This window comes from Callospermophilus lateralis, chromosome 12 (assembly GCF_048772815.1).
Source record: "Callospermophilus lateralis isolate mCalLat2 chromosome 12, mCalLat2.hap1, whole genome shotgun sequence".
NCBI classification, from domain to species: Eukaryota; Metazoa; Chordata; class Mammalia; order Rodentia; family Sciuridae; genus Callospermophilus; species Callospermophilus lateralis.
The window spans coordinates 73,174,195-73,201,953 of NC_135316.1; the positions used below are offsets into that span (position 1 = coordinate 73,174,195).

General features: G+C 35.5%; 1 protein-coding gene across 1 annotated transcript; it reads left to right on the forward strand.

Annotated features, from left to right (window-relative positions):
* The first annotated feature begins 5,730 nt into the window (after positions 1-5,730).
* Itm2b (integral membrane protein 2B) lies at positions 5,731-27,759 on the forward strand. The gene is made up of 6 exons (XM_076872752.1): positions 5,731-6,050; positions 21,536-21,664; positions 23,478-23,684; positions 24,994-25,104; positions 25,693-25,843; positions 27,020-27,759. The coding sequence occupies exons 1-6, from the start codon at positions 5,934-5,936 to the stop codon at positions 27,103-27,105; spliced, it is 801 nt and encodes a 266-aa protein (XP_076728867.1). The 5' UTR covers positions 5,731-5,933; the 3' UTR covers positions 27,106-27,759.

A 27,759-nucleotide genomic window follows, 5' to 3' on the forward strand; every position in this document is an offset into this window, starting at 1 on the left:
TGAAAAGCTTGGTCTCCAGAATGACACTATTAGAAGGTGGAGAATTTTTAAGAGGTAAGTCTTAATGGGAGGTTTCAGGTCATTGGGGGTGTACTTTCAAAGGGATTGTGGGACCCAGTCTCCTTCTCTTCCTCTTTCGACTGCCATGAGGTGAGCAGTTCTCTCTTCTATGTGCTCCCACAATGATGTGCTGGGAGGCCCCAAAGCACTCATGAACTTAAACCTCCCAAACTATGAGCCAAAATAATCCTTTCCTCTTTATAAGCTGATTATATCAGATATTTGTTCCAGTAACAGAAAGCTGGCCAGCACACCCAACATGCAAACATGGAACGCCAGTCCCCTTCCAGCTGCATTTCCCACAGTTACTCAGCAGATGGATTTCAATTGTCCAAGCTTCTCTCCCCTGGCTCAGGCCTCTCTCCCTCTTCTTAGGCTGTTTTTATTCTTTCTCTTCTATCTTCTGAAACCTTTCATTCCTCCAACCAAAATTCTTCTTCACGAAACCTTACAAGGCTACTGCAGCTCATTCTAGACTCTGATATCTTATTACAACAGTTGGTTTGTTTGCAGGGTATAGCTGCAGGTTCCAAATCCAAGGAATCGATGGTAGAATGAAAATATTCAAGAGAAAAAATTGCATCTGTCTGATCACATACAGTCTTTTTCTTCTTGTCATTATTCCCTAAGAAATGCTACTTATACCGCATTTACATTATAGTAGGTGTTGTAAGCAATCTAGGAACATTTCCATAAGCTAGATGCAAACACTATGCCAGTTTTATATACGAGACTTAAGCATCCAAGGACTTTAGTATTCACAAAGGTCCTGAAACCAAACCTCCATGCAAACAAAGGTAACTGTATTGCCAATGAAAATACAATATATGATAAATTTTAAGCAAGATACTCAGAAGAATCTGGGTTCAGTGGGTTCCATACTTTGGTCCACCTAACTTTGTGTCTTTTTTTCTCTCTCTCTTTTTAATAAACTTTTTTTTTTTTTTGAGAAATTTTAGGTTCACAGAAAAATTGAGCAAGAAAACAGAGAGTTTCCATAAATTCTTGTCTCCACACACATACAACCTCCCCCACTATCAACATTCCATCCCAGACTGGTATACTTGTTGGAATCAATGAGCCTACACATCATTATCACCCCAACTCTATAGTTTACATTAGGGTTCATTCTTAGCATTGTGTATCAGATGGATTTTGACAAATGTACAATATATAGTATGTATAACAGTGTAGTATCATACAAAACAGTTTCACTGCCCTAAAAATCCTACATGTACCAACTATTCATCCTTCCCAATTCCCAACCTTTGATCTTTTTACTGTTACCATAGTTTTGCCTTTTTCAGAATGTTATACAGCTATCATACAGTATATAGATTTGCAGATTGCCTTCTTTCACTTAGAGATATGAACTGAAGTTTCTATGTCTTCACATAGCCTGATGGGTCATTTCTTTTTAGTGATGAATAATTGTCCATCATCGGTATGTACCACTGTGTATGGGTCCATTTATTTCCTGATGGATATTTGGATTGCTTCCAAGTTTTGGCAACTATAAACAAAACAGGTGAAAAAAATACAAGTTTTTTTTTGATAGACATAAAAACAATTGTTGTTGTTCCACTTAGTTATATATGACAATAGAATGTATTTTGACTGTGAACATAAGTTTTTAATTCCTTGGGGTAAACATCAAGGATCATGATTGCTAGATTGTATGGCAGAATATGTTTAGTTTTACAAGAAACTGTCAAACTGTCTTTCAATTGACTGAACCACTTTTCATTCCCACCAGCAATGAATGCGAGTTCCTATTGCTCCACATTCTCACCAGCATTTGGTATTGTTGATGAATAGGACTTTGGCCATTCAAATAGGTATGTAGGGGTAGCTTCTGGCTGTTTTAATTGCAATTCCCTAACACATATGTTGTGAAACATCTTTTCATATGCTTATTTCCATCTGAACTGAATATCTTCTTTGGTGGTATCCATTGAGATTGCCTGGTTTTTAATGGGGTCATTGCTTTCCTATTGTTCAGTTTTAAGAGTTCTTGGTGTATTTTGGATACAAGTCCTTTATTCAATATATCTTTGGCAAATATTTTCTCCTAGTGTTTGGCTCATCCTCTCATTCTTTTGATTTCACTCTTTTCTTTTGGTTTGTTTGTTTCTCACCATTTCCCTTTTCCTCTCCCCTTTTTAGTGTGAAGAAACATATTCTAAACAGGGATGCTCTTAGAAAAACCCTGCTCTGGAGGAAGGAAACCAAGAGAGCACAACTAGAAGACTGAATCACCCACAGATCCAGTTTTTTCACAATCAAACAAAACATCAAGAGATCTACAATCATTGTTAGAAAAATTCTCAACAGGCTTAAATATTGTAGCCCAAGATGCTAAGAAAAAAAACTCATCTAGCCCATCCATTAAGGAAAATAATGATAACTTATTATCATTATTTTAAAATTAAATTTAAATAAATGATATGATAAAGTAATTGAAAAGCATAATGCTATTGAGGTAGAAGGTGGATGATAAATGTAAAATTGAGAGGTAAGAAGTTTAGAAGCAATAAAGGATGCCCAAAGTTATGAAGAACAGAAAAATAGTGCTAACGTGTGAAGAGGCAAGTGGAAGCCTTCCCCTCTCCCCTAGAAGGAACACTTCCCTTATGAAAGTTGAGACAAAGCCACAAGATGCCTAGCTAAAACCACACATTGGGTTATAGGGGAGGTGCCAAGAGCACATTTCAAAGGGCATATTCAGTCATGTTGTTTCACCAAAGACCCTATATTTGCAAAAAAAAAAAAAAAAAAAAAAAGTTTTCCATTCATTCTGCTAAACCTCAAGAAGAAGAAGGAATTGCTTTCTTGAGAAAGAACAGAGGAAACAGAAATGTAAAGAACATAAAAATAACAATAATAACCCATGTCCAGTCATATCACACAAATCTAAATGAACTATGATTCTAGAATTTAGTTCCCCAATTCCATTTTGTCTTCTTTTTCAGTTAAGTAGAAAAACAAGCTCAGATCCTAGTGAAATCTAAAGCTAGTTTCACTTGAAAAACAGATTTTTTTTTTCTGGCACTCTCAAAATCAACATGAAAAAGGAAAACAAAGTTTTTCTAAGACTTCCTTTATATTTGATAGTTAATGGTAACTTATGACTATGTTTTTAACTTTTTTGTTGAGTCACCAAGTCTCCTCCTCCCCAACTCCTTGGTTTCCAGGGTCAACGGGCAACCTTTTATAAATCACGAGACTGGATTTGCTATGTTTGGTCTTGATCCAGCTTCTTTATTATCCTGGCTGTTGTGCACTACACAGCTCTGTAGACACACCAGATAAAACAGAGAAACAAAACCAGGAGATTATTCCAGACTGTTTGCCAACTGATTTTAAACTGTTGCTCACTGCTAGTACACAACATAATGAAAGGTCTCCCATTCAGGCATCTGATCCTGGGATCACGGATTTCTGGTTCTGTCCACCTCATTTGTTCTTCCTTTGCCTCAGTTTCCTCATCTGTTTAATAGTGTTGTTCAGGAAGATTTTTTTTCCCCTCTAATTCTCTTTACTATAAGATGCCTTGGGTACTTTTCTACCATTTCATTCTAACATGGACCTAGAAGTGTTAAATAAGAATTACAGTATGCCTTTGTTTTAGACTAAGCTCCTGCAGTAGACCCCAGCAGAGTCTACTAAAAGTCAAAACGGTGTCTCTCGTGCTTAAAGCTTCATGTCAGCAAGCTGAAACTACGGTATTTATTTGTTTTTAAGAGAAGTCAGGATTAGAGAGGTAACAGTCAAGCTTCCTAATAGGCATGATAGTGAAGTTCCCTTTGCCTTAATCTTTACACACAAAGAAGGTAAGCTGAAGTAAACTGATGTTAACCAGTTATTTTTCTATTGTTCTGTCTCTTTGTCCCTGTGACTTTGAAACGACCCATTTCTTCTTCTCCTCCTCCTCCCTCTCCCCCCTCCTCCTCCTTTTCTTCTTCTTCTTCTTCTTCTTCTTCTTTTTTTTTTTTTTTTGTCATACTGGGGATGGAACCCAGGGCCTCTTGCATGATAGGCAAGTACTGTACCACAGAACTGTATTCCCACCCCCCTGCTTTTTTTTTTTTTTTTTTTCTATCTGTAAACTAACCTCCTCTGTGGTCCTCATTGGAACTTATTCTATTTTATGGAATGAAATGTTGCTCGATTCTAGAATTGAAAGTAAAGCCAATTAAGATCCTTAAACTAACTTGTAATGGTGTCTTCTGACAGATTGATATATGTATAATTATAATCCTTCAGATCTTGCTTCCAGAATTCCTTGGTCTTCAGTTGGCATGTCTCAGGAAATCTGCAAAACTAGGGAGCTGGTAGCAGTACTTAACTTTGATGAATTAGATTCCACTTTTACTACCAAATGTCAGTTCACAAAGTGAACACCAGAGTTGACATCTGGCCAAGTGAGAACAACCCAGGGAGTTTAAATAAGTTGCTGCAACTCAATGGCTAGCTTCTGTTAAATCTCATTACAACTGGAACCCATCTCCTACTTTCATTGAACACTTAATTCTTTCAGAATACCCAAGATGGCTCCACATCTGGCCTGGGTTTCTTTCTCAGTCCAGGATGTTTCTGAAATTTGTAACCTTGGGCTGTTTCTTGGGGATTTGTGATCTAACTTTCCATGAAGATCTAAGATACCTAAGTCTCTCATTCAGCAGTCAAATCCTCAAAGACCTCAGACTCAACCTACTTTTCTCAGGGTTGACCCAGGCCAGAGCTGACACAGCTGGAATCTTGTAGAGCACAGCCACAAGTCTGGGGTGAACCAGGGAGAAGGATACAGAATCAACCATTGTCCAAAGGGCCATCTGTGACACAGTCATAAACCCACAAACAGTACAGGCCAGTATCCTCCCTCTCTACAGAGGTTTCAGCTGTAAATGAAACTTCTTCAAAATATGAGAATTTTGCTTTAGCCTTAAATGAGTAGTTTTCACTTTGCAGAAAAGGACTAATCATCAAGTACCTTGCTTTGAATCACAAATCAGTCCAGTGTTCACATGGGCTTGATCCAAGCCTGCACAAGAGAGGAACATTTTGTTTCACCAGTATGAGATATTCAAAATACAAATCTGCTAAGAGGATTCATCCGAACTGATCTGGGACTAGGCAGGGCAGGCAATGACCTCCCCAGGGAGGGGAGAAGCAAGTCAGTCAGGCAACGCCTTTGGGCGAGGTCTGTGAAAGATAAAATCAGATCACAAATACAGAGCTTTGAACATTTCTGTGCTGTAGTGAATCGGTTCGCTAATAAATTGCAAAAATGGAGATCTTTCTAACACAAGAATCCCTTGGCCCTTAGGTTCGCGGTGGGGGCAGCGGGCAAGGAAGAGGCGGCCTTAGTGCTGCCAGAGGTTAACCCACTGTGTGCGGCGAACCACAAAAGTTCACCCGATTTTGCCACCAACCTGCCAACACTGGGCCTGGAGGTAAACTGGTTGAAAGCGAAATCAGAACCGGAAAATCCAGGGGACCTAGAGAGGCCACCTGCCCTCCCCTAGGTTCACCCTTCCAGCGCGACTGGTAGGGTTCTGCGCCTGGTTTGGGGGCCTGGGCAGGGTCTGGCGCAGAGCTCGGCCCCGCCCCTGTCCCCAGGCCCCGCCCCTCAACCCGCCAGCTCCGCCCCTCCCGACCTCAGGCCCCGCCCGCCCCCGAGCCAGAGCTGGGAGGCTGCGAGAGCTGAGCTAGCTAGTCGCCGCCTCAGCCGCTGCAAAGCCGCCGGAGCTTCAACAGCCGCCGCTGAGTCGCGCTCGGAGCTCGGCCGAGGAGGCTGCAGCTGCAGCCGGGATCCCGCAGCCCGCGCCTCCAGCCCATCGCCGCCCGCCTAGGGGGCTCCAGGCCGCACCATGGTGAAGGTGACGTTCAACTCGGCTCTGGCCCAGAAGGAGGCCAAGAAGGACGATCCCAAGAGCGGCGAGGAGGCGCTCATCATTCCCCCCGACGCCGTCGCGGTGGACTGCAAGGTCCGAGCCCGGGAAGGTCGGGGAGCGGGGGCTGGGCCCCGCGGGGCAGCTGCGCAGGGTGGGGGACCCCGGGAGAGCCCGCGCTCCCCCCGCGGTGCGGCCGCGGTTCCTTCTTTGTACCGAGGTGCGTGTGCAGCGAGCGGCGACCCCCGCGGGGTCGCGGAGCTGCGCGCGTCCCCTGTCCTCGTACGGTCCTGGGATGTGCGCGGGGCCGGGAGCTGGCTGGTTCCACCTGGGACCGGCTGCGACAGGCAAAACAAGCTCCGCCGAGTTTGGCACTTCCCCTTCCCAGTATAAATAATGAGCCTAAAATGGCTGACATCATTCCAAGCCTAAACCTCTGTTGTTTCCTACTTTCGTTTCCAGGCTGAACAGCACTTGGACTAAGTCCAGCAACTGCAAGCGTCTTAATTTTTTAAAAAGCGTTTTCTTCTTTACCTTCCTTTTCCACGGCTCTTCGGTTTTGGCAGGTGAACTTCACCGTGGGGTCTGGAGCAGGGCGATAGTGAGGCGATAGCTAGGAGTAGGTTCTGGCTGTTGGTTTGATAATTAAAACTATATTCCAGGTAAAGGTCAGTAATGACTATGTGGATGTAAGGGTAAAACCAGCAGTTGACATTTCAATATTTTATCAGTGTCTTTGTGAGCGCCTCTTGTGCAAAGTGAAACCAAAAAAATTTGTCTCCAGCTCCTTAAAATTTTCCTTCGTTTTATAAAGTCCCCCTTCAGCCCTAAGTAAAAATCACAAGTGGAGCCGTTATTAACTTTTAGTGGTTTAAATATGAATATGATTTTTCTCAGAAGTTTTGCCTCTTCCTACTAGATCTTCTTTAAGGTTGCAAAATTCAGTACCGTTGAAATTAATTGTAGAAGTTATGTTGCTTAGTTTATTTTTCCTTAGCGCTCTTCAAGACTTAGCAGGGTAATTTTAGTTTTGATTTAAATCATTTGTGTGCCAACTATGAGTAATAAGAATTTTTACATGGTCTAATGAAAATTACTACTGAAAAATGGGCCACTAATATACTATAAAATTTTTGAGAATATAATGATAATCTGGATGTGCCTGTACTTATTTTCTGGCAGTGTTGTAGTTAGAAATAACTGGGGTTGGTTTTTAAATGACTTGCCTTGCCTTGAAATAGGACAGTGAACTGATTCCCTAAAAGGATTAAAGGTTTTGGTTTTGGTATTAGTATTGTTTTCCTGAATCCATTGCAAACAGTCTTGGCCTTAAAAGAAAATGTTTGGAATGCACAGAGAAAAATTGCAGTAGCAAATTATCTTAGCTCTTTGTTCATCTAACATACATGGTACCTGAAATAGATTAATATTCAAGTACCCAGTCAGAACAACCTCAAATATATGTTTGTAATGCTTTTACATATGTATGTAATTTTTAAATCCTATAAACAAATATAACTCCTCCCCTTTAAAAAAAAAAAAGGAGGAGAAAGCATTGGATGATGTCATTTCATATAGCTTTTCTCTGTTCCACTGTAGTGAAGAAGATTTGAAACTCTGGACAAACATCAGAATTAAATTTTCTGATTAGCTTTAAGTCTGACTTCTGACAATTTTTGTTCTTTGTGAATTAGTGGCCCTATTTTCAGTTCTTAGACTTTCTCACAAATTCATCCTAATTTAAACTTTGTGGTTATTGCAGCTATTAAAAGTAACCATTTACAGCTCTGTACTTTGTCTTTCATTTCTTATTTTCTCAGATCCCTATATTCAAAGAAAAATACTGGACCTAGTAGAGACTTTTCCTTTATAACAAACATGTTAGTCACAGATTCATTGGTAGATAGAAAAATAATGAATTCTTTTCCCACCTATAAGCTGAAAGACTTTTTTCTTCACTGGGTAACAAAATATTTCTCTACATTAAAAGTAGGATTCTTATAATCAGTCACTTAATAGATTAAGGGAGACTTTACTTAATGACAGACAATTGAGAGAGAACTTCTGATCTCTTCATCTTAAAGCTGGGACAGTGATTACATAATGTTCTCTTGCTCCTTGCCGGTGACTGTGTGGCAACCACCTTGTCTGACTGCCTGGACTGGGAACGGAATTAGCCCTAATGTGTTTTGCCTGGGGCATTTCCTTTGCCTGGTTGGTTGAGAGGATCTAGTGAGGCTAGTTAACACTAGTACACCCCGAGTAAGAATTTTTAATACCATTTAACCCTCCTAGACCACAGTATCTATCTACCAGTGTTTTTCAAAACGGTGCTCTTGAGGACCAGTTGTCCTGGTATCATCTGGAGTTCTGGTTTTAAACTGCAGATTCTACTGCCTTATGCCACAAGAATTCTGATCACTCTAGTCAGCTGTCTTATATAACATGCATTCCAATACTTTTACACTGCTCCTGTCTTTTGCTGTTTTCCTCTCTACAGGGGGAGAACTACCCTCCAGAAGCAGTTCCATTGCTCTATTATGCTTTCAGCCTTGTCTTTTCAGTAGCTGTTAATCCCAGCAGCTATTTCTATTGATTATCTCAATCAAGTAGCTTGCTTTTTTTTTTTTTCTCTTCCCCTAAATTTTCCTATTAATTGTTTTCACCTTCCTATACCTGGTTTGGTGGTCACAAAGCTCTTGGAGGAATAGAAACACCAAAGAATCTATAGAATTCGTTTTGAGTGACAAAAAATGATTTTGAAATGATAAACTCATTTTATGTTGTAGGTAACAATCCATTTATTTTATGTCTAGCTTTGAACCTTAGAGAATCGTTTGTATATGGTATATCAAAGAAAATACTGAATGTACTAAAGCAGAAGTCCCAGTTTTGTCATTATATAACTGCTTGATCTTGGGCTTAAATTTTAGTTTTCCTGTCTGTGAGATAGGGTAGGACCAGATGGTCTGTAAGGATTCTTCCAGTTTTTAAAATTCTATGGAGATGTTAGGATTGCGTAATTTTATTTTGGCAAGAATTAAATTGTTTTAATTGTGAAAAATAACAACTACTGCCTCACTCTAAGTATAGACTGTTCCCTTTCTTCCTTTCCATGTTTAACATGTTACATTCCTCCCTCATCTGAAGTAGCAGTGGCTGAAGAAAAAGGAGATGAATAAAGGAATTATGTAATAAAAAAAATTTCATTTTTGGTTATCTCACTGTAGAACAGACAAGTTGTCAACAACTCTTTTGTTGCGATGCCTGCTTATGAAACCTCTTTCCCAATATCAGGCCCTGAAAAAGCCTACGTTTGCTTCATTAGTTATCCCCACAAGCAGTTTTGCTGATGCAGAGTGTTGCCTGCTAAGTCCGTAGATGTCTTTAAAAGAAAGACAAATAAAGTGCTTGTATAGGAGAGAAAATGGGGCAGGAATGGAGCATGAGAGAAAGCGAAAGACAACTAAGCTCTGAGTTACCCATCACAAAATGGCTGTTTGGACCCCAGTTGTTTATACTTTTTGCACAATTGTTTATACCTATTTGCACAATTAGGACTGAAGGATTTCATAATACAGCCTATTGTTTATGGTAGTGATTTCTGTTTTTTATGGGTTTTGTGGGGTTGAGGGAGGATCATAAAATGCATAATAGGACTGAAATGTATTAAGAGAAGGAATTGGAAACTTAATTCTCTTTAACCAAATACATATCATTACCTAGTTATATAATTTTGTGTTTGCAAACATTGGCCAGTAAAACTTTTACAGTCATTACATTTTGGTCTCCATGGATGGTGTCGATATCTGAAGTGAGGATTCAGTGCTGGGAGATAAATGAATTGCCTCTGTGTGTCCCAAGTGCCTTGGCAAAACCTCCTGTGTTTGCATTCCTGGTACTCATCCCCAGCTGGACACTGCTGCTGTTGAGTGTGGGTGAGATTGCATATCATGCCGTTGGAGGGCAAGATACCTGCCAGAAGGTCTCCCAGGATTGTAGTCTTCCCAGATAGACAAGCTAGTGTACTATCCTGGGCATAATCAGCCAGTAAGACTTCACGGAATTCAATTCTGCTATATAAGAGGTTTATGTGAATAGAAGTTGTTTTTTGTTTTGTTGTGTGTGTGTGTGTGTGTTTAACCAGAAATGATGAACACATTTCTGGCAATCTAATTGTGGGACATTTTCTTTATCACAGATAACAGTGTCTCTTCAAAAGCCACATTTTTTTTTTTTTTTTTTCCGGAAAGGAAATTCTGAGTTCCTGTTTTAACTGAAGCTTTGTGAGCTGTTTTGTATAATATCATGTCAATGGAGATCCAGGAAAAAAAATTTATCTTTTCAATTAGGACAAATGAATTCACTCTCTTAACCTTTTTTGGCAAATGTGCTATTTTTATTGAGCTTAAGGACTTTCACACCAAAGGACTTCAGGCATAACTACTGTCTATTAAAGGATTTAACTATTCTGAATGTGAACTGAGGTGGTTTTTGTGTAAATGATCTAGAAAATAAACAATGAAACTGTACTTTAAGCTTGTGTAATGTATAAATATAGTTATTGCCAGCCCCTCTTCTTTGCAGAAAGTTAACAATGAAAGTCTTACCAGATAGACAACTGAAAATTACTTTACAGATATTATTCTGAGGACATCATTTTTTAAAATCTCCATTTAATTGTGATTATCCCCTTTAATCAGTAGTTGAGATAAATTTTTTTTGTGTGCAGAAGTATATATTTTATTTATTTTTTAATTAATTTTTATTGTAGGTTGTTCAAAACATTACATAGTTCTTGATATATCATATTTCACACTTTGATTCAAGTGGGATATGAACTCCCATTTTTACCCCGTATACGAGATAAATTTTTAACAGCTTTAAGGAAATTAATCTCATTCAACAATTGAATGAACAAGATTAAGTAATTACCGATTTTTAAATCTCTATGATTGATCGGTTATGCAGTATTTCTATAATTGTACATTTTGAGAACATGGACTCTTTATCCTAAACAGAAAAATTTGAATCTTGAATTACAGAAATGAGAAAATTACCCTTTCTTTGTATGATAGTTATTCTGATTTTTTTTTTTACTTAATGCTTTTATCTTTTAATCCTGACAAGTTTTCAGCAGTAATTTTTTGACTTAGAGCTAATATAAATATGACAAGAGAATTTAACATTGAAATAAAATTTGTAGTTTATAAATACCACTTAAAAGTAACATATCTGGAAGTTTATTTGGAAAATTGACTCTAAGCATTGTGTTAGATACTTAATCCTTCCAAAATTTCAAATAAATATACAAACCTTTTTGGCATAGTTGAATTCCATACTTTAAGGAGCAAGGAGTTTGGGTGGGTTTTTACACATTTAAATATTTAACCTTTAATGCCAAAATTATATATCAAGTTTTTTTTTTCAGAATAAGTTTAAAAATTAAGCTTAAATCTAAATTTTTCTCAACTTATCTATAATTAAAATGTTATATTACTGTTTAAAACTGTGCTATGCATGGTGGCACATGCTTGTAATCCCAGGGGCTCAGGAGGCTGAGGCAGGAGGACTACAAGACCAAAGCCAGCTTCAGTGAATTAGTAAGACCCTCAGTAATTTAGCAAGACCCTGTTTCAAAATAAAAAGAAGGGCTGGGAATGTGGTTCAGTGATTAACACCAAGGGCTCAATTCCCAGTCTAAAAAACAAACAAACAAACAAAAAACCCAAATGGTAAATTGTGTTGTTAATTAAACCTCTTGAATCATTGCAACATATAAAAGAAGACCTCATCTTTATGCTGGGAAAAACAATTTTGAGAGACAGTCTGTTTAGGTCTGCATTATCATTTTTAGTCTTTCATCTTAAATTTTATAGCTTTCTCCTTCAATTCATTTTTTCATTGCTAGTATTTTACTACTGGGACATAAAATTTCCCAAGCTCAAGTTTTGACTAGGGCATTGCTAAACATGTTAAGCAGAGATGGTACACTCAGTGCTCCTATGCCCAAATAGGTGAATTAACAAAATGATTTTTTGCATATAAACAAGTTAGAATTTTCTTTTTTATACTCAGTCTTCCAGTTTTTATGGTGCTGAGGATTAAACCCAGGGCTTCCCACACATTAAGACTGCATTCTGTCCCTGAAGTCCACCCTTAACCCAATATTCCTCCAGCTTTTTCTTTCATTTGTTTGTTTTTCAATCCTCCAGTTTGCAGTACTCAAGTAGAATTCAGGTACTCCTCAGCCCTTTTTATTTTTTTATGTTGGGCTGGGGCTATATAGCTCAGTGATAGAGTGCTTGTCTAGCATGTGCAAGGGTCTGTGTACAATTCCCAGTGCTACCAAAAATAATAATAATGATAATGATTTTTTTTTAAAGGACGGGGCGGGGCGGCGGGAGGGGATGTGGGGAGACAGGATCCAGCTAACTAGCCCATACTGGCCTTGAATTTGCAGTCTGTCTGCCTCAGCCCCCGAGTTGCTGGGATTATAGTTATGTGCCTCTGTGCCCAGTCTAATCCTCCAGTTTTTAAAAGTGAGCTAGAAATCAGGAATTTTACTTGAATTCGTGCAGTAAGTTAGCCAGAAACACTGGGCCATTATTTTACAGTCTCCTTTAAAGTAAAAAGCAGGCTGGAAAGTTATGACCCATGTGTTCAAATGTGGTCTAATGCTTATTTTCCCATAGCCTATGAAGTAGGAATGATTTGTATATTTTTAAATAGTTGATGGGGAAAATCAAATGAATGATATTTCTCCCTTTTGTTCAATGCCCTCACTGAATGAGGTGTGTTGTTCAGGAAGCAGTACTGTCAAGGATTCATTCCTGCAACATAAAAACCCTTAGGATTTAAAACTGTTTTTCTTCCCTACATAATAAGTGTTTATATAATTTTTAAAATTCAATGTTGGGTTTTACCAAAGTTAACACTTAGTTTTAAAATGTAAATAGTCCTGTCCTACCTCAGAGGAACATACTTTTTAAAAATCATAATATCGCTATATGTAGTAAAATGCATGGATCTTGAGTGTCAGCTAGATAATTTTAAATTACACCTGAACTAAACAAAGATAAAACACTATTGTCAACTCAGATGTATCTGATACTCTTAGAGTTTGTCATCCTCTCTCTTTAGAGACAATCACTGTTCTAATTTCTAAGCCCTTAAATTAATTAGAGGAATCATGTTTACTCCTTAGCTTCTTCTTGTATTCTGCTTCCAGGGTGGCCACTAAACCATATTCTGCTTTTGAGAAAATTAGAAAAAAGTATCCTCTCTGGGTTTTTGGTGAATACAGTTGGGTGGATTTGACAAGCCCCACTGATCCCCTTAGCTAGCATCTGTGTGCTAGAAACAACTTGCCCAGACCATACCTGGTGATCTCAGCTATGTATTTCTCTAAATCAGGGTTCTCAAAACTTTTTGGTCTCAGAACTCCTTATATTAAAAATTGTTCAGAATCCCAAAGAGCTTTTGCCTTATGCAGATTATATATCTTGATATTTTCTGTATTACAACTTAACATATTTAAAATAATAATAAGCCTTAATATGTTAACATATAACATTTTTTGATTTTTTTTTAGTTGCAGATGGACACAATACCTTTATTTTTTTTATTTTTATGTGGTGCTAAGGATTGAACCCAGTGTCTCACGCATGCAAGGCAAGCAGTCTCCTGCTGAGCCACAACCCCAGCCTCCACAAATAACATTTTTATGAATAATAAAATTTTCTAAGCAACCAAAATGATTTAAAGACTAAGCATTGTTTTACATTTTTAGAGTGTTCTTTAATGAATAGCTCAATAGCAGTCTATTGTGATATCACATGTTTAGCTTCTGGAAAGCACTGCACACCAGTAAGAATGAACGTGAAGCAGTGTCAGTGTTTTATTATGGAAATAGTTTGACCTTATGGACAGCCCCACCCTCACCCCAAACGTCCTTGACCATAGTTGAATAGCTACTTTAAATACTGGCTTATACTGCTCTTTCATAGTTTTTTTTTGTTTTGTTTTGTGGTTTTAGATATTACCCATAGATATATCTAAATGGAAGGTGACTAGTTAGCCCTTTCTTTGTATTTACATACGACACATGTAACCAATTTTTCTGGGTATGGTTATAGCAATTTCTGGTTAATTATATCTGGTTGGGTGTATATTGTCCAAATGGGACATTGTTTTACTTTATTTATTGCCCAAGTTAATTTGTCTAAGCTATCTAGTCAGATGCTGACCTAATAGCTCCATGTTTTCCATAAGTCGCCTGTGGAGGCAGATGATAGACCTTATTAGCTCCAGATATTTGTAATGTTACACAAATCATTTTTACTTAACTCCCTGAGCTATGTTAGGTTTATCTGTAAAAAACGATGTCCTTCATAGGGGATTTTTGTTTTCTTTTTGATAACTGTATTGATCACATATTTAGGAGCAACTACTCCACGGTCAGACAGCATATGAAGAATTAAAAAATTCCTAAGCATCCCAGCCTTCCAGAAGCACATGGTGTAGCTAGGAAAGACCTACCAGTTATGTAAGCAGTATGTACCAAATTAATCACAACCTACTTAAATGTCTATGTCTGCTTTCACAAGAAAATCATGTCCCCGAGTCCAAGAGTCTGAAAAATAAAAGCAAGCAAATAATTTCACTGAGTATTTACAGTCCACACATTGAGTGCCAGGCATTAGAGCCCGAGGCTCAAAGCATTTCTCAGCAGCTCACTATAGAGAAACAGTTATCCATGATATCAAGAACTATAGTTTTTTTTTCCCTAGTTAGTCATTTTGTGTAACTTTCAAAATTTCAAACTTGGGTGAAAGATAATCTATAACTGTCCAAATTTAAATTATTTTATATAGGCTCGGGGTATAGTTCAATGGTAGAGCTCATGAGGCCCTGGATTCAATTTCCAATATTATAATAAGTAAATACTCCTCCCTATCCCCTCTCTTTCTTGGCAAGCATTCTGTTCTGCATTTCAAATGGAATTACCCATATTTGAATATGAACGAGTACTATTTATCTTGGTGAATGACATTAAAGTCCAACATTTATACAAAAAATGAGTCCAAAACAGTTTTGTTTTTCTTCTACAATCCTGACAATTTTATAATGAATTATGCAGGAGTAGAGCATTCCTATCATGCTTTAAATTTTTTGAAAGGTAGTTGACACGGGAACAATATGATCCCAGTGTGATTCAGCCAGTGGTAAGGAAAAAAAAAATCTGTCATAACTAATTTAGCTTTCCCTGGGAAAGGTTATCATTCACAGTAAAGAACATTTGCCTATAATACTGCTGTGTACAAACATCTGGTTGTGCTAGTTTAGGCTTTCTTTTTCCTATTCTAATACCTTTTAACTCCCAAATATGAATTTGAAAGTCTGCTAAAATTTCACTTCATAAACTACTCTTGCTAGTACAATTCTATCCATAGATTGAATAAATACCATATAGAAGTGATGGTCATCTTTTCAACTATAGAAAAAAAAGCATAGATTTTAAGGTATTCATATAGTAGTGTTTTACTTTGTACCACATACTCTGCTGGTCACTAATGGTACACATGTGATTAAGTTATGATCCAGCCCTAAATGCTTTTATAGCCTGCCTGATTTTTTTTTTTTTTTAAGTTCTGACCTATTTTTCTTTACCTAGGCCTGTGCTAATTTTCTCTGGTGCTGATAATTTGATTCAGATTCTATAGATTTCTCACAAGAGTTAGACTGTTATGTAATAGCTTTTTGGTTTTATTTTCTTCCTCTATTGCTGCTATACTTTGTAGGATTTGTTAATAAAAAAATATGTTAGTAAAATACTTGTAGACCTTGTAATTGGAGAGTGTTCTCTCCCCTTTATTTAAACTTCCTCCATTCCAAATGCAGAATAAGGGAATAATATTATTGATCATAACATGTTGGTGTAATTACCAACTTTGACTCAATACTAATTAACTTGGCTGAACAAAAGCCAGTACTGAAAAGGTCAGAGACCTTTGTGAAATATTAAGCCAGCTTTCTGTTTCTAACCATATAATGCCAATCACTTGGAAAACTGCTTCCTGTTTATGTGTCAAACATAATATTTTCCATATGGACTTCATAATGCCAGTTAAGACAATAGCAGTCCTATTTGAGAAGGCAAATTAGGAAGCAAAATTCAGATACTGATTTAAGAGGATAAGAATACAGTGCAAAGACATATTTGGTATCTTTATGGATTGTTAACATCTCAGCTAGAGAGTTTATTTTACATATAGCAGATACATTTGGTAATTAAGGCTATTAATAATGGACAGATGACTAGATCATGTCTTTTTGATATTTCTGTATTTAAAAAAGTAATCTAAGTAGAAGTTAGGTCAGTAGAACATCTACCAGACTCTAAAACCTAGACTGCAAAATCTTTTATATGGAAAAGTAGTTTAAATTGTTTTATTATATAATAAGTTTACAGGAGGAGCCATATTTAGTCATAGCTGAAAATGAAGATCAGGGTACAAAATCAAGCAACACTGTAGAAAAGAACATTGTATTGTATGTTTGATCTTCAAGCAGCAAGAAAAATGTTGAGAGGAGTTGAAAACACTAGAACATTTTTTAAAAATGTAAATAAGCAAATTTTAAAAATATTGGCAGCTGATTTTGTTTGGGGAAACATGTAGTCCAAACAATACATCATGGGTAGATGACCTATGTATACCTGAATTTACATGTATTACATGTCTTACATGTTTTGAAATGTATTGTGTTTCTTAGCAGAAAAAAAAATTACTTCTGAAGATTAAATAGCCCATGATATTCTGAGTAAATTATGTCGGTACTTTTCCATGTTTCTGTTTTATTTTTATAGTTAAAGAGTTTCTATGCCATTGTGTATGTGTTTCTGTCTCTTAATTTTTAAACCTAAGATATATTTTCCTCTTTAGTATAGCATTGCTGTTTTAATAATAGAAGATAGTACATCTGAGCTTTGAAAATGTCTCTTAGAAGCTTCATTTATCATATTAAAAAGGTGCCAGTAGAAGTGCCTGAGGATGTGAAGTGATTTGTTAGTTTGAGAACAGAATAAAAAATTATTGGAAAAAAACATTTTATAAATTTATAACTCAAGCACATTTACTGAAGCCTCTTAGAGAACTGATTTAGATGACCTGATTCTTAACTAATAGAAGTAACAGAACATAATTTATATCTTTCATTTTAAAATATAGTGGCTAAGTAATTCTACTTTATCATCCAGTAAGATTTATTTGATCCAGAAATTAGTATGGTGCTACAGTGAAATACTTTGAAAGCCGTGACTTTGTATATCTGCCGTTTCTGTATCTGCTATTGTTTATAGGCCAGCATGTACTTCAGTGTCTTCATTTATAAACTGGGCTAAAATCTTGAGGTTTCAGGGAGATTAATGAGATGATAATTGTACAGCACCTGTGGGAGTTCCGTTACCTTGTAAACACAATTTAAGGAGTACCAGTTTTATTACAGTACAGGGGGAGGAAATGCCTGGGTGACTTCTATTAAATGAGGCCAGGTAAAGTTATATACCCAGTGAAGAAGCTCCTGCTGCTTAGTGATTTGTTTTCATTGTCCTTAATTATGAAATATTCCAAGTATATGAAAATATAGAGAATATATAGAGAACCTATAGTATATTTTATTTTTAAGGTCTTAAATATCATACTTAGTATTCTTAAATATATACTTATATATTGTACAACTTGCCTGTTTTTTTTTTAAGTTCATTATTATGTTTAATTAAGTCAGCAGGGCTAGTTGATTCTTTTTAACAGTATTATATAAGTCTGTAACACTTTATTCTCTTTTTTAATCGTTTTTTAGTTGTAGTTGGACACAATACCTTTATTTTATTTTTATGTGGTGCTGAGGATCAAACCAGGTGCCCTGCTAGGGAAGCGTTCTACTGCTGAGCCACAACCCCAGCCCCAACACTTTATTCTCTTGATGGACACCTTCCCTTTGTTCAGTTCCTTCCCCAGCACTTGGTATTGTTAGACTTTCTTTATTTCCTGAACTCAGTTGATGTCTTCCCCCCTTCCACGTTGAAATTAATTGTCATGCAGTATAACTTACCCATTTTATTTGTACAGTTTGAGTTTATGGTATCAATGTAAAGCCATGAGTCCACTGTAAAAGTCAAGATAGGACATGCTTCCATCACCCTAAAATGATTCTCATGCTTCTGTATAGTCAGTTTTTCCAGCCTCTCACTATGACAACCACTAAGCTGCATTTTGTTACCATGGTTTTGTCTTTTCTAGAATTTCATAATGAAATCAAACGAAACTCTTTTGTGCTGGACTTCTTTTACTTAGCATGTTTTTGAGATTCAGCCATGCTGGGGTGTGTTGAGGCTATTTTTAATATACCATTATTAATATTCACGTAGACATCTTTAAGTGGATTTTGGATATTTGATTTTTAGCAATCTTGCTGATTTGTAATTAGTTTTGAATAATTTGACTTTCTCAGATATTATGCAAAGATTATTTACAAATAATGACAATTTTTTTTCTCTTTCTAATCCTATACCTATTCTTGTACCTGTTCCTTGTTTACTGACTAGGACCTCTGGTAAAATGTTGAAAGGAAACAATTTTAATGGGAATTTCTGTACTCCTTACTTGAAAAGGCATTATATAAATCTGAAGTTTTACCAGTAATTATGAGGTTTCCAGAAGGATAGTCATGGAGCATTTCTTCAAATAAAGCTTACTCTTTTAAATGTTAAAATCTAATCACTTAAGAATACCTTAAATCAAAACTTAAATCTTGAATGTATTTTAATCCGTTTTTCATAACTCATATTATGAGACATTTGTCTGTCATTCATAGTGTTAATTCTTGATCATGAATTGCTCATGGTATGAGTCATGTCTTAATCACATTTGAATTTGCCACAGGATCTAGTGCCGTGTTGCACACAATAGGCTTTTAATAAATGTTGAACTGGGCTAAGTAAGGCTACTGTTTTGCTAAATTGTCAGTTTATTGTTGCATCGTGAATTATGATTCTCTCCTGCATTATCTTGTAAGTTGCTGATGTAACTTTTGCAAATCATAAAAAATTTAGTAGCCAAAACTTTTTTTTCTGTATTTAAGTTTTGTTCATGCATCAAATATTTTCATGCCTACTAAGTGCCATGCTTAGTTTTGAGTTACGAGTAATACAAAATGATTATGAATGGATATTCCTAAGAACCTTATAGTGCATCAGGAAGAGAGAAGATCTGTATGTGAACTTTTGTAACACAAGATAGGAAGTGATTACTAGGAATGTAGAGAAGAAAAAAGAAATTAGACTTTGAACCCTTGGTAGCTCTTACAAAGTTTCTGACTATGGTGCATGGACTTTGGGTTCATAATTTGATTATTCAGAGACTGTTTATTTTCTCATTCTTAAGCCATAAATTTCACATTTTTGAGGTACTAATAAATGACCTGTGAATAATTGAAGTATTTTGTAAATATAATTTTTCAAGAAATTGCTATTTTTTTCTTTTATTGTAATAATTCTAAAAAGTAATTTTTTTAATAGCATGAGAATTCAGGTTCATACCGTGGCCTGTAATGGCCCTTTGTAATCTTCCCCAGTTACTTCTAATTGTCATGTCTTGACCCTTCCCTATCATATTGAGTACTCCAGCTAAAAATAGCACATAGTCCTTGGAAATGTGCATTCTTGCTCCATGATTTTATTCATCCTTTTGTCTTATATATAATTTCTTTTAACTCAATCTTCTGCTTTGGTAATGAATATTTATCCTTTAACATTCCACTCAAGTTATTTTCTCCTCAAGAAATCTTCTTTCCAAACTCATCCTTTATGTGTTCTCTGTGCCCGTATCATATTTACATTCTTTACAATTGTAAATGTATCTGTTTTTCAGACTGATCCAATTGGTCTTTTCCTTGGCAGAGGCTATCTTCCTAGTGCCTACCACAGCTCTTGGCGCTTGGTAGATATTTACAGTTTTTTTCTGAAAATTGTTGTTTGCTGAACAGTTAAAATGATTTATCAAAAAGCTTGAAAACTTGACTGTTAAGACTGCATATTCTTTTATAGGTATCTGCCTGGGGTCTTTGTCTATTTATGTGCTATTAAAAGAGAAAGCCTGCTAGATAGGGTGGGTGTGTTCATACATTTGACTGTCTCAGCAGCTGATACCAAATGTTGGAAATGACTTATTTCCATCTGTCATGCCCATCCCCCACCCGTCTCTGCCCTGAAATTATGTTAGGAACAATTTCTTATCTCCCTAGATATTTGTATCAGACTAGGGCTCAAGCAAAACAGACTTTATCGTTCAAGAGTCATAATACCCAGTGACTCCCCCGTATTCTTTTAACTTTATTTTCACGTATGTCTTCCAGGCTTATCTGCAAGTGTACTGCTTTCCCAGTGGTGTACTCAGTGCCTTAAGTGTGCACACTTGGCATGTGAACAAGTACCACAGCAAAATGTAATACTCATAGTGCTTGATCTATCTGATTCTTAGATTAAATAGTATTTGTTAAGTGTTAAAGTCTATCTTTAAAAATAGAACCTCAATCATCTAGGAGCATACTGTTACATTGCTCTTGGTTGCTGTAACATTTGGGATTGAATTTTTCCCAATAAAATCAAGATAAAATTCCTTATCTTGGAATTGAAAACATAATCATACTCTCTTTCTTAAGGGATTGCTTCAACCACATATATTTTCTTGGTCTGATAAACTCACAATATGTTTGTTCATCATTAATACAGTTTTTCTGTCTAAATTTATACATACTATTCTATGTCTTAGGTTAAGTCCACTTTCTCCCTTAACATATTCCATATTGGGTTTTAGTTTTTAATTATTGAATTAGCTTTTTAATTAATAACCGGTCTTTTTTTTTTCTACTGCTTTGATTTTGAATAAAATGAGGAACTTTAGCAAACTGTAATTTAATTTAGAACAATGGAATTATAGGGTTATTTCTGAGTAACTTTGTGCTCTTTGAGATTCTAATTGTTTAAAGAATTTTAGCATCGTATTATCTGTTCTGTCCTTTCTCATTTTCCTGTTACTTGTTCTTATGAATGAATCAGGAATGGTTTTATGCCTGGCATGAACTACTTATAGCAGGGTAACACATAATTTTGAGACTGATCTGATAGATTCCCTAGATCTGTGTAATACATGAAGCTTAGTATCATAATACTGCAAGACAAAGTTGTAACCTTTTGTGAATTTTTAGATGTTAGACAATAGCATCAAAAATGCATGGAAAATAGAAATTATAGAGTGTATCATTGCTTTAGACATGATTAGCAGATATGGTATTGAAAATTAGAATCGGTTTAATTCTCCTTAGGGACCAGTGTCCTCAGATGAGCAGGCATTGAGGTTATTATTACTACCAGTTATTATTCCTGGGTTGATTTTGTTCAGGGTCCCAACTCTTTTGGTCTTTATGTCTTCATTCATTAAAACATAATCCTTAAGGTTTTTCTAATTCTGAGCCTTTTGTGATTCTGCTCAGAGATATTAACTGTCCATTTTATATCTTAGGATCCAGATGATGTGGTACCAGTTGGCCAGAGAAGAGCCTGGTGTTGGTGCATGTGCTTTGGACTAGCATTTATGCTAGCAGGTGTCATTCTTGGAGGAGCTTATCTGTACAAATATTTTGCACTTCAAGTAAGTGGGAAAAAAAAATTTTTTTTTTTTTTTTGGCCTTCCCATCATGTGTATCAGAAAGATTTCCTAACTAGTCCTAAGCTTTTACTTGCAGTCTGTGGCTTTTAGCCAGAACGGTGGTCCTGTTTTAAAGCTGTATTTTTAAAAAAATCTCCTAATCATATGTTTGCCAAAAGGCAGAATAGCAGTATTTTGAGATGTCGCTGACTAAAGGGTTTAGACTATTGGGTAAATAAAGTCAAAATCGACTCGACTTCATTTTCCTACCATAATTAGTGACTAAAAGGTATAGTATCATGAATTGCCATTTGAATAAATACATTAGTCACAAATACTGTCTGTTGATAGACAGTATTTGTGGCTAATGGGTAAACCAATTTGATTTACCCCTACAATAGCCATTTTCTCTTGAGCCCAGACCAAAGTCATTGATTTCTTTAAGAGCAGGATAACTGCAGCAGTGATAATATAGTAACCTAGGGTAAATTTTGCTTATAAGTTAGAATTTTTAATAGTAATCCCAGTGAATTGAGACATAGGTTTTTTTCTTTCAATTAATTATGACTTCTTTTGTGTATATTCCTCTAGGCAATCATGCAGTAGGGCTTTTTCTCCCCTTTAGGAATTTTGCTGTAGGAAATTTAGTTTTTATGACTATTTCAAATATTTCAATGTTTCAGAATTTTGAGAAACAGTTAAAAACTAATTCACTTTAAAAATTGAAGTAACTAATTTTGAAATATAGAATGAATAAATCTTATGCTTTTTTCTGTATTAGTCAAGATGACAGCATGTTGATGGACATTACTGAAATACCAGTCATTTTTTTTAATGTCTTTTTAGTTGATGGGCCTTTCTTTCTTTCTTTCTTTCTTTCTTTCTTTATTTCTTTCTTTCTTTGCAGTGCTAAGAATTGAACTCAGTGCCTCACACATGCTAGACAGGCACTCTACCACTGAGCTACAAACCCAGCCCACTGGTCATTTTTAAAAATATAATTTTTTATAAAAATACATGTGATACAGACAAAAATCATTTGGCATTTCTACTGTTCAGAGATAACATTTGGCTCCAAAACATTTTGTTAATAGGCCTCCAATATTTATTGTATATATGTGTACTGTAAACACCTCCCACATGTGCACACACATGAAGTCTATATTTTGGTTTATTTATCATCAAAATGTAAAAGAGTTTGCAAGAAAAAGGCTATTTAGATAGAGGTTGGAACTTGGCTTTGTAGCATTTTTCAGAAATTCTTACATTTAAATATAATACAATTACAAAGATTTACTATGTTTTTCACTTAATTATGATATAAAGAAAAAATCAGATTTACGTGTACTTATGTGTAAAATTCAAGAAAATTATCAGTATGGCTAATAAAGGAAAAATCATGTAATAAGTAAACTACATCAAAAGCAAGTTCTTTCAGACAAAACCATGACTTGTTTCTGCATATATTCTTCTGTGAAAAACAGTGCTTGCAGGTAGAAGTAGGCCTGTGTGTTTCTTCACACTTACTTGTCACTAGATGAATAATTTCTCCTACACTCTGTTTTTATCTACCACAAAAAGTAAAGGGAAAACCAGCTGCTTTTCTCCTTCTGAAGTCATTTTTTTTTAATATTACTTCAGAACCTGATCTTAAAGAATGTGTTAACTCTGTAATTAAACTGTCTGACCTGTCATCTAAAAGTAAGAGTTTGCAAGCAAAATGCTATTTAGATAGAGGTGGCAGCTTAAGTAATGCTTACATTTAAAAACCTGTCTCACCCTGAATTGCTGAAATGAGTGTTTAAACTCTCTATAGCCAGATGACGTGTACTACTGTGGAATAAAGTACATCAAAGATGATGTCATCTTAAATGAGCCTTCTGCAGATGCCCCAGCTGCTCGCTACCAGACAATTGAAGAAAATATTAAAATCTTTGAAGAAGATGCGGTTGAATTCATCAGCGTGCCTGTCCCAGAATTTGCAGATAGTGATCCTGCTAACATTGTTCATGACTTTAACAAGGTGAGCCAAGTGTCCAGAATTTTAAAAAGAATGTAGGTTTTTCATTTGTGCTTTTTGTAGTTTAATTTCCGTGTTTGTTAAATTTTCTGTTTAATTTTTACTTTTAAAAATGGAATTGGATTTCTTTGCTTTCTCTGAAGCAGACCCCTAGGGACCTGGTCTTCTCACATCTTGCACCCATTCTTCCCTTGCCTTACCTACTGTGAAAGCCCACTTCATGGCTGTTCGTCCTTTGCTGGCAAATTACTTTTATTTTTTTCTTACTCCCATATTTTCTTAGAAGGATGTAATTTGTGTTTCCACTTCATTATAGAATTTTTCAGAAATTAATTATTTGTTGATCTTTGTCTAAGTTCTCATTCTGCATTTCCCCCCTACTTTTCAACATTTTTATGCAATGGAAAAGAGTTGATGAGATACCCAAATCTTCCAATCTGGCTCCAACATTTTGCCATATTTACTTCATCTTTATTTTCCTCCCATTTGACTATTTACCCCTGAATACTTAATCTGTTATCTCTTAAGAAAAGGGATATTCTTCTACATAACTACAATGTCATTATCATGTCTAAGAAAATTAACATGATTATTTAGTTATATTAGTTTATATTTCAATTTCCCCAGTACTTTCGTCCTAGGAACTTGCTTCCTCAAACCAGGATTCAGAGATTCAGAACTTCATTGATTGCCTGTGGTTTTGCCATTTTGAACACTGACATGTATCCCTGCAGTTAATTTTGCAGACATTTCATATAAACCATTTTGAGAAATTCCTTTAAATTAAAAAACTTAGCCAAAGCAAAGAGTAAATAATAGTAGCTAACACCGAGTTCTTAGAAATCTCAGTGTTATAGGGTTCACTTTAACTCTATCCTCAAAGCTATATTGTGAACTGGGCTTTCTCATCTGAACCACAGAAGACAAAATCATTTTAAGAGGTCATTTTCCCAGTGCTCTAAGGATGATGCTAGTATTTCATATTCATAAGAGAGGGGAAGGGGTATTTGGGCTTATAAATGAAGGGCACCAAATCTCCCAATCCAATGATAGGTATATGTAATTAATTTTAATAGGTATTATTATTACTTATTATAGAAACAAGCCCCTGTAAGAATTTTATTTACTTGCAGTAATTTTTTCTCCCCCATTCCTATTTTCCTATCTCACCAAATTCTTGATTTATTGAAATACAGGTGATTGATACATTCTAAAGTCAACCCATTTTATTGATACCAATTAATCTCAAAAATCTAGTTGCTGCCTGTCTTATAGATATTCATCTAACTAAAGTGCATCTTTTTCTTCCCAGAAACTCACTGCGTATTTAGATCTTAACCTGGATAAATGCTATGTGATCCCTCTGAACACTTCCATTGTTATGCCGCCCAGAAATCTGTTGGAGTTACTTATTAACATCAAGGTATAAAAATGTTTAGTATTTTCATTAATAATATTGTCACAATGAATTGGAATTCTCTGTTGAGAAATTAGCACTATAGGAACCCATCTTACCAAAATATAACCAAGAGTTTTACAAAGAACTACTCAGACTCATAGCTTTTGTCTTCTTTAGTTTTTGAATGTTTTATATTTTGAAATTAAAATACAATTTCTGAAGTTTTCTTAAAGGATTAGAGAGTAAGTATTAGCCAACTACTTAATTCTGATGCCATAGACAATATGTAAGCAACTAGGCATGACTGTATTCCAACAAAACTCTTTGTTTATAGCTGGGCATAGTGGCCTGCATCTATGGTCCCAGCTATTTCGGAGGGTGAGGCAGAAGGATCACTTGAGCTGAAGATTTTGAGGCTAGCCTGGGCAACATAGCAGGCCCTATCTCAAAAAAAGAAAATCCATAAGAAAATATATATATAATGTACATGGTGGATGGTTAGTAGTTTGTCAATTCTTGTATAATACTAAAATCTCTAAGAATTGTGTCCTTTTTTCTAGTTTGTTCAATGTACCTTTTGAGGTTTTCTTATGTGTTATTTTCTAAATGTAGGCTGGAACCTATCTGCCACAGTCATACCTGATTCATGAGCACATGGTTATTACTGATCGCATTGAAAACATCGATCACTTGGGTTTCTTTATTTATCGACTGTGTCATGACAAGGAAACTTACAAACTGCAACGCAGAGAAACTATTAAAGGTAATACTTTTTAATTTTAAAAGTGTTGGCAGAAAATTCCATTATGCCACTTCATTGTGTTAAATGATTTAGACGAAGCTTGATCATCGTTTTTAGTATGCTTGGCAGTGAGTGAGAAAATAAAATGATATTGTGTCACTATGTAATATTTCCAGATTTATACAATCATCTTAATTCTAAATATATCCTTTGCAGATAGAGAAAACAAGTCAGTTTGAAATGGCATTGTCTTGAAAAAAAGGTGTCTCACTTTCCATATAGCTGCCTAGTCTGACTTTTTATCCCCACCGTGTCTCATCCATTCTGTTATCCAGAAGGTCTCTTCAGACCAGATCTTCACTTGTATTTTCACTTGTTTATGATCTGGATCATAAGCAAGCTGTTTGTCTTTTAGATCACTTTGAGGATAATCATAGTTTAGTTAGAAAAGAATTAGGGTGAGGAATTAAGAACTTTGATCCAACTAATGTCACTTTGCCAAATCATTTAACCTTTGTTTTCTCACCTGAAAAATAAGAATAACAGTATGTTCCTATTTTCTTTCTATTGTAAAAATAATACAAGAGTACCTGTGACAGAACTATAGAAATCAAGAAGTGCCATTCAGATGCACTGTGGTATGATTTCTTTGTGTCACCCAGCTTTCCTGGCTTTTATTAACAATAATAATACTGTTCTCTTCACCTGGGCCTGATGAGCCATCTGAAAACTACCACTTGATTTCTTACATTTAAAAATTATCTTGGTTCATATTTTTTTAAATTTGTTCTTTGTAGATAGGTTCATAATTTTTTAAAGTCCAAACTGATTCTTACAAATGGATATATAACAAAATACATACTGAAATTTTTCCTTTTTATTGTACATTTCTCAGTTTCCACAAATATACACATGGTCATGCAAATACTACCACTGTCAAGATGTAAAACATTTCCAAAACCTTCAGGTTGAAAAATTTGCAAACAATCTGGAAGTCTTATTATTGTTGCTATGATCTGTGAAGATGCTTAATTAATTCAGAAAAGGGAGAGAAATTTTCTACAATGTAAGCAAAGCTATAGAAGTTTATGGAATATAATGAAATGTTTTCATGTATCTCAAACATTACTCTGAAGATTAATGTGAGTATTTTTTATTAAAGAACCAAAAATTTAAAAACTTTTTTCTCCCAAACAGGTATTCAGAAACGTGAAGCCAGTGATTGTGTCACAATTCGGCATTTTGAAAACAAATTTGCCGTGGAAACTTTAATTTGTTCTTGAACAGTCAAGAAAAACATGAAGAAAAATTTAATACCACAGCATAACCCCATCCTTTGTATTTTGTGCAGTGATTATTTTTTAAAATCTTCTTTCGTGTAAGTAGCAAACAGGGCTTCACTATCTTTTCATCTCATTAATTCAATTAAAACCATTACCTTTAAAAACATCTTTTCTTCTTTCTAAGTGTGGTGTCTTTTATATTCGAATTAGCAATTGTATGAAGTCATGGATAATACTGCACTTCACCACCAATCTTAGTGTTAGGATGATTTAAAATTTCTTAATCATTTATCTGGATTTTTATGTTTTAATTATGCATTTTCAAGAGGAGGGGTTATCTAAAGAATAATCATATATGTGCATACATTAAAATGGACCACAGTGACTTATTTGTAGTTGTTAGTTCCCTGCTGCCTAGTTTGTTAGAGCATTTGAGCACACATTTTAATTTTCCTTTAATTAAAATGTACAGTATTTTCAGTGTTGCATTCAACTATTTAGAGTATGATTTCCACCTTGATGTTTTAATATCCTAGGCATATGCTGTAATAATATTTTAGAATATGTTTGGAGTTTAAGAAATAACTTGTGTTACTAATTTGTATAACCCATATCTGTGCAATAGAATATAAATATCACAAAGTTGTTTGACTA

Excerpts from the sequence above, each read along its gene's own strand:
- Itm2b (XM_076872752.1), top strand. The coding sequence starts at position 5,934 with ATGGTGAAGGTGACGTTCAACTCGGCTCTGGCCCAGAAGGAGGCCAAG. Across the intron at positions 21,665-23,477 it reads ACAAATATTTTGCACTTCAA|CCAGATGACGTGTACTACTG; the intron begins GTAAGTGGGAAA and ends AACTCTCTATAG. Across the intron at positions 23,685-24,993 it reads TTGTTCATGACTTTAACAAG|AAACTCACTGCGTATTTAGA; the intron begins GTGAGCCAAGTG and ends TTTTCTTCCCAG.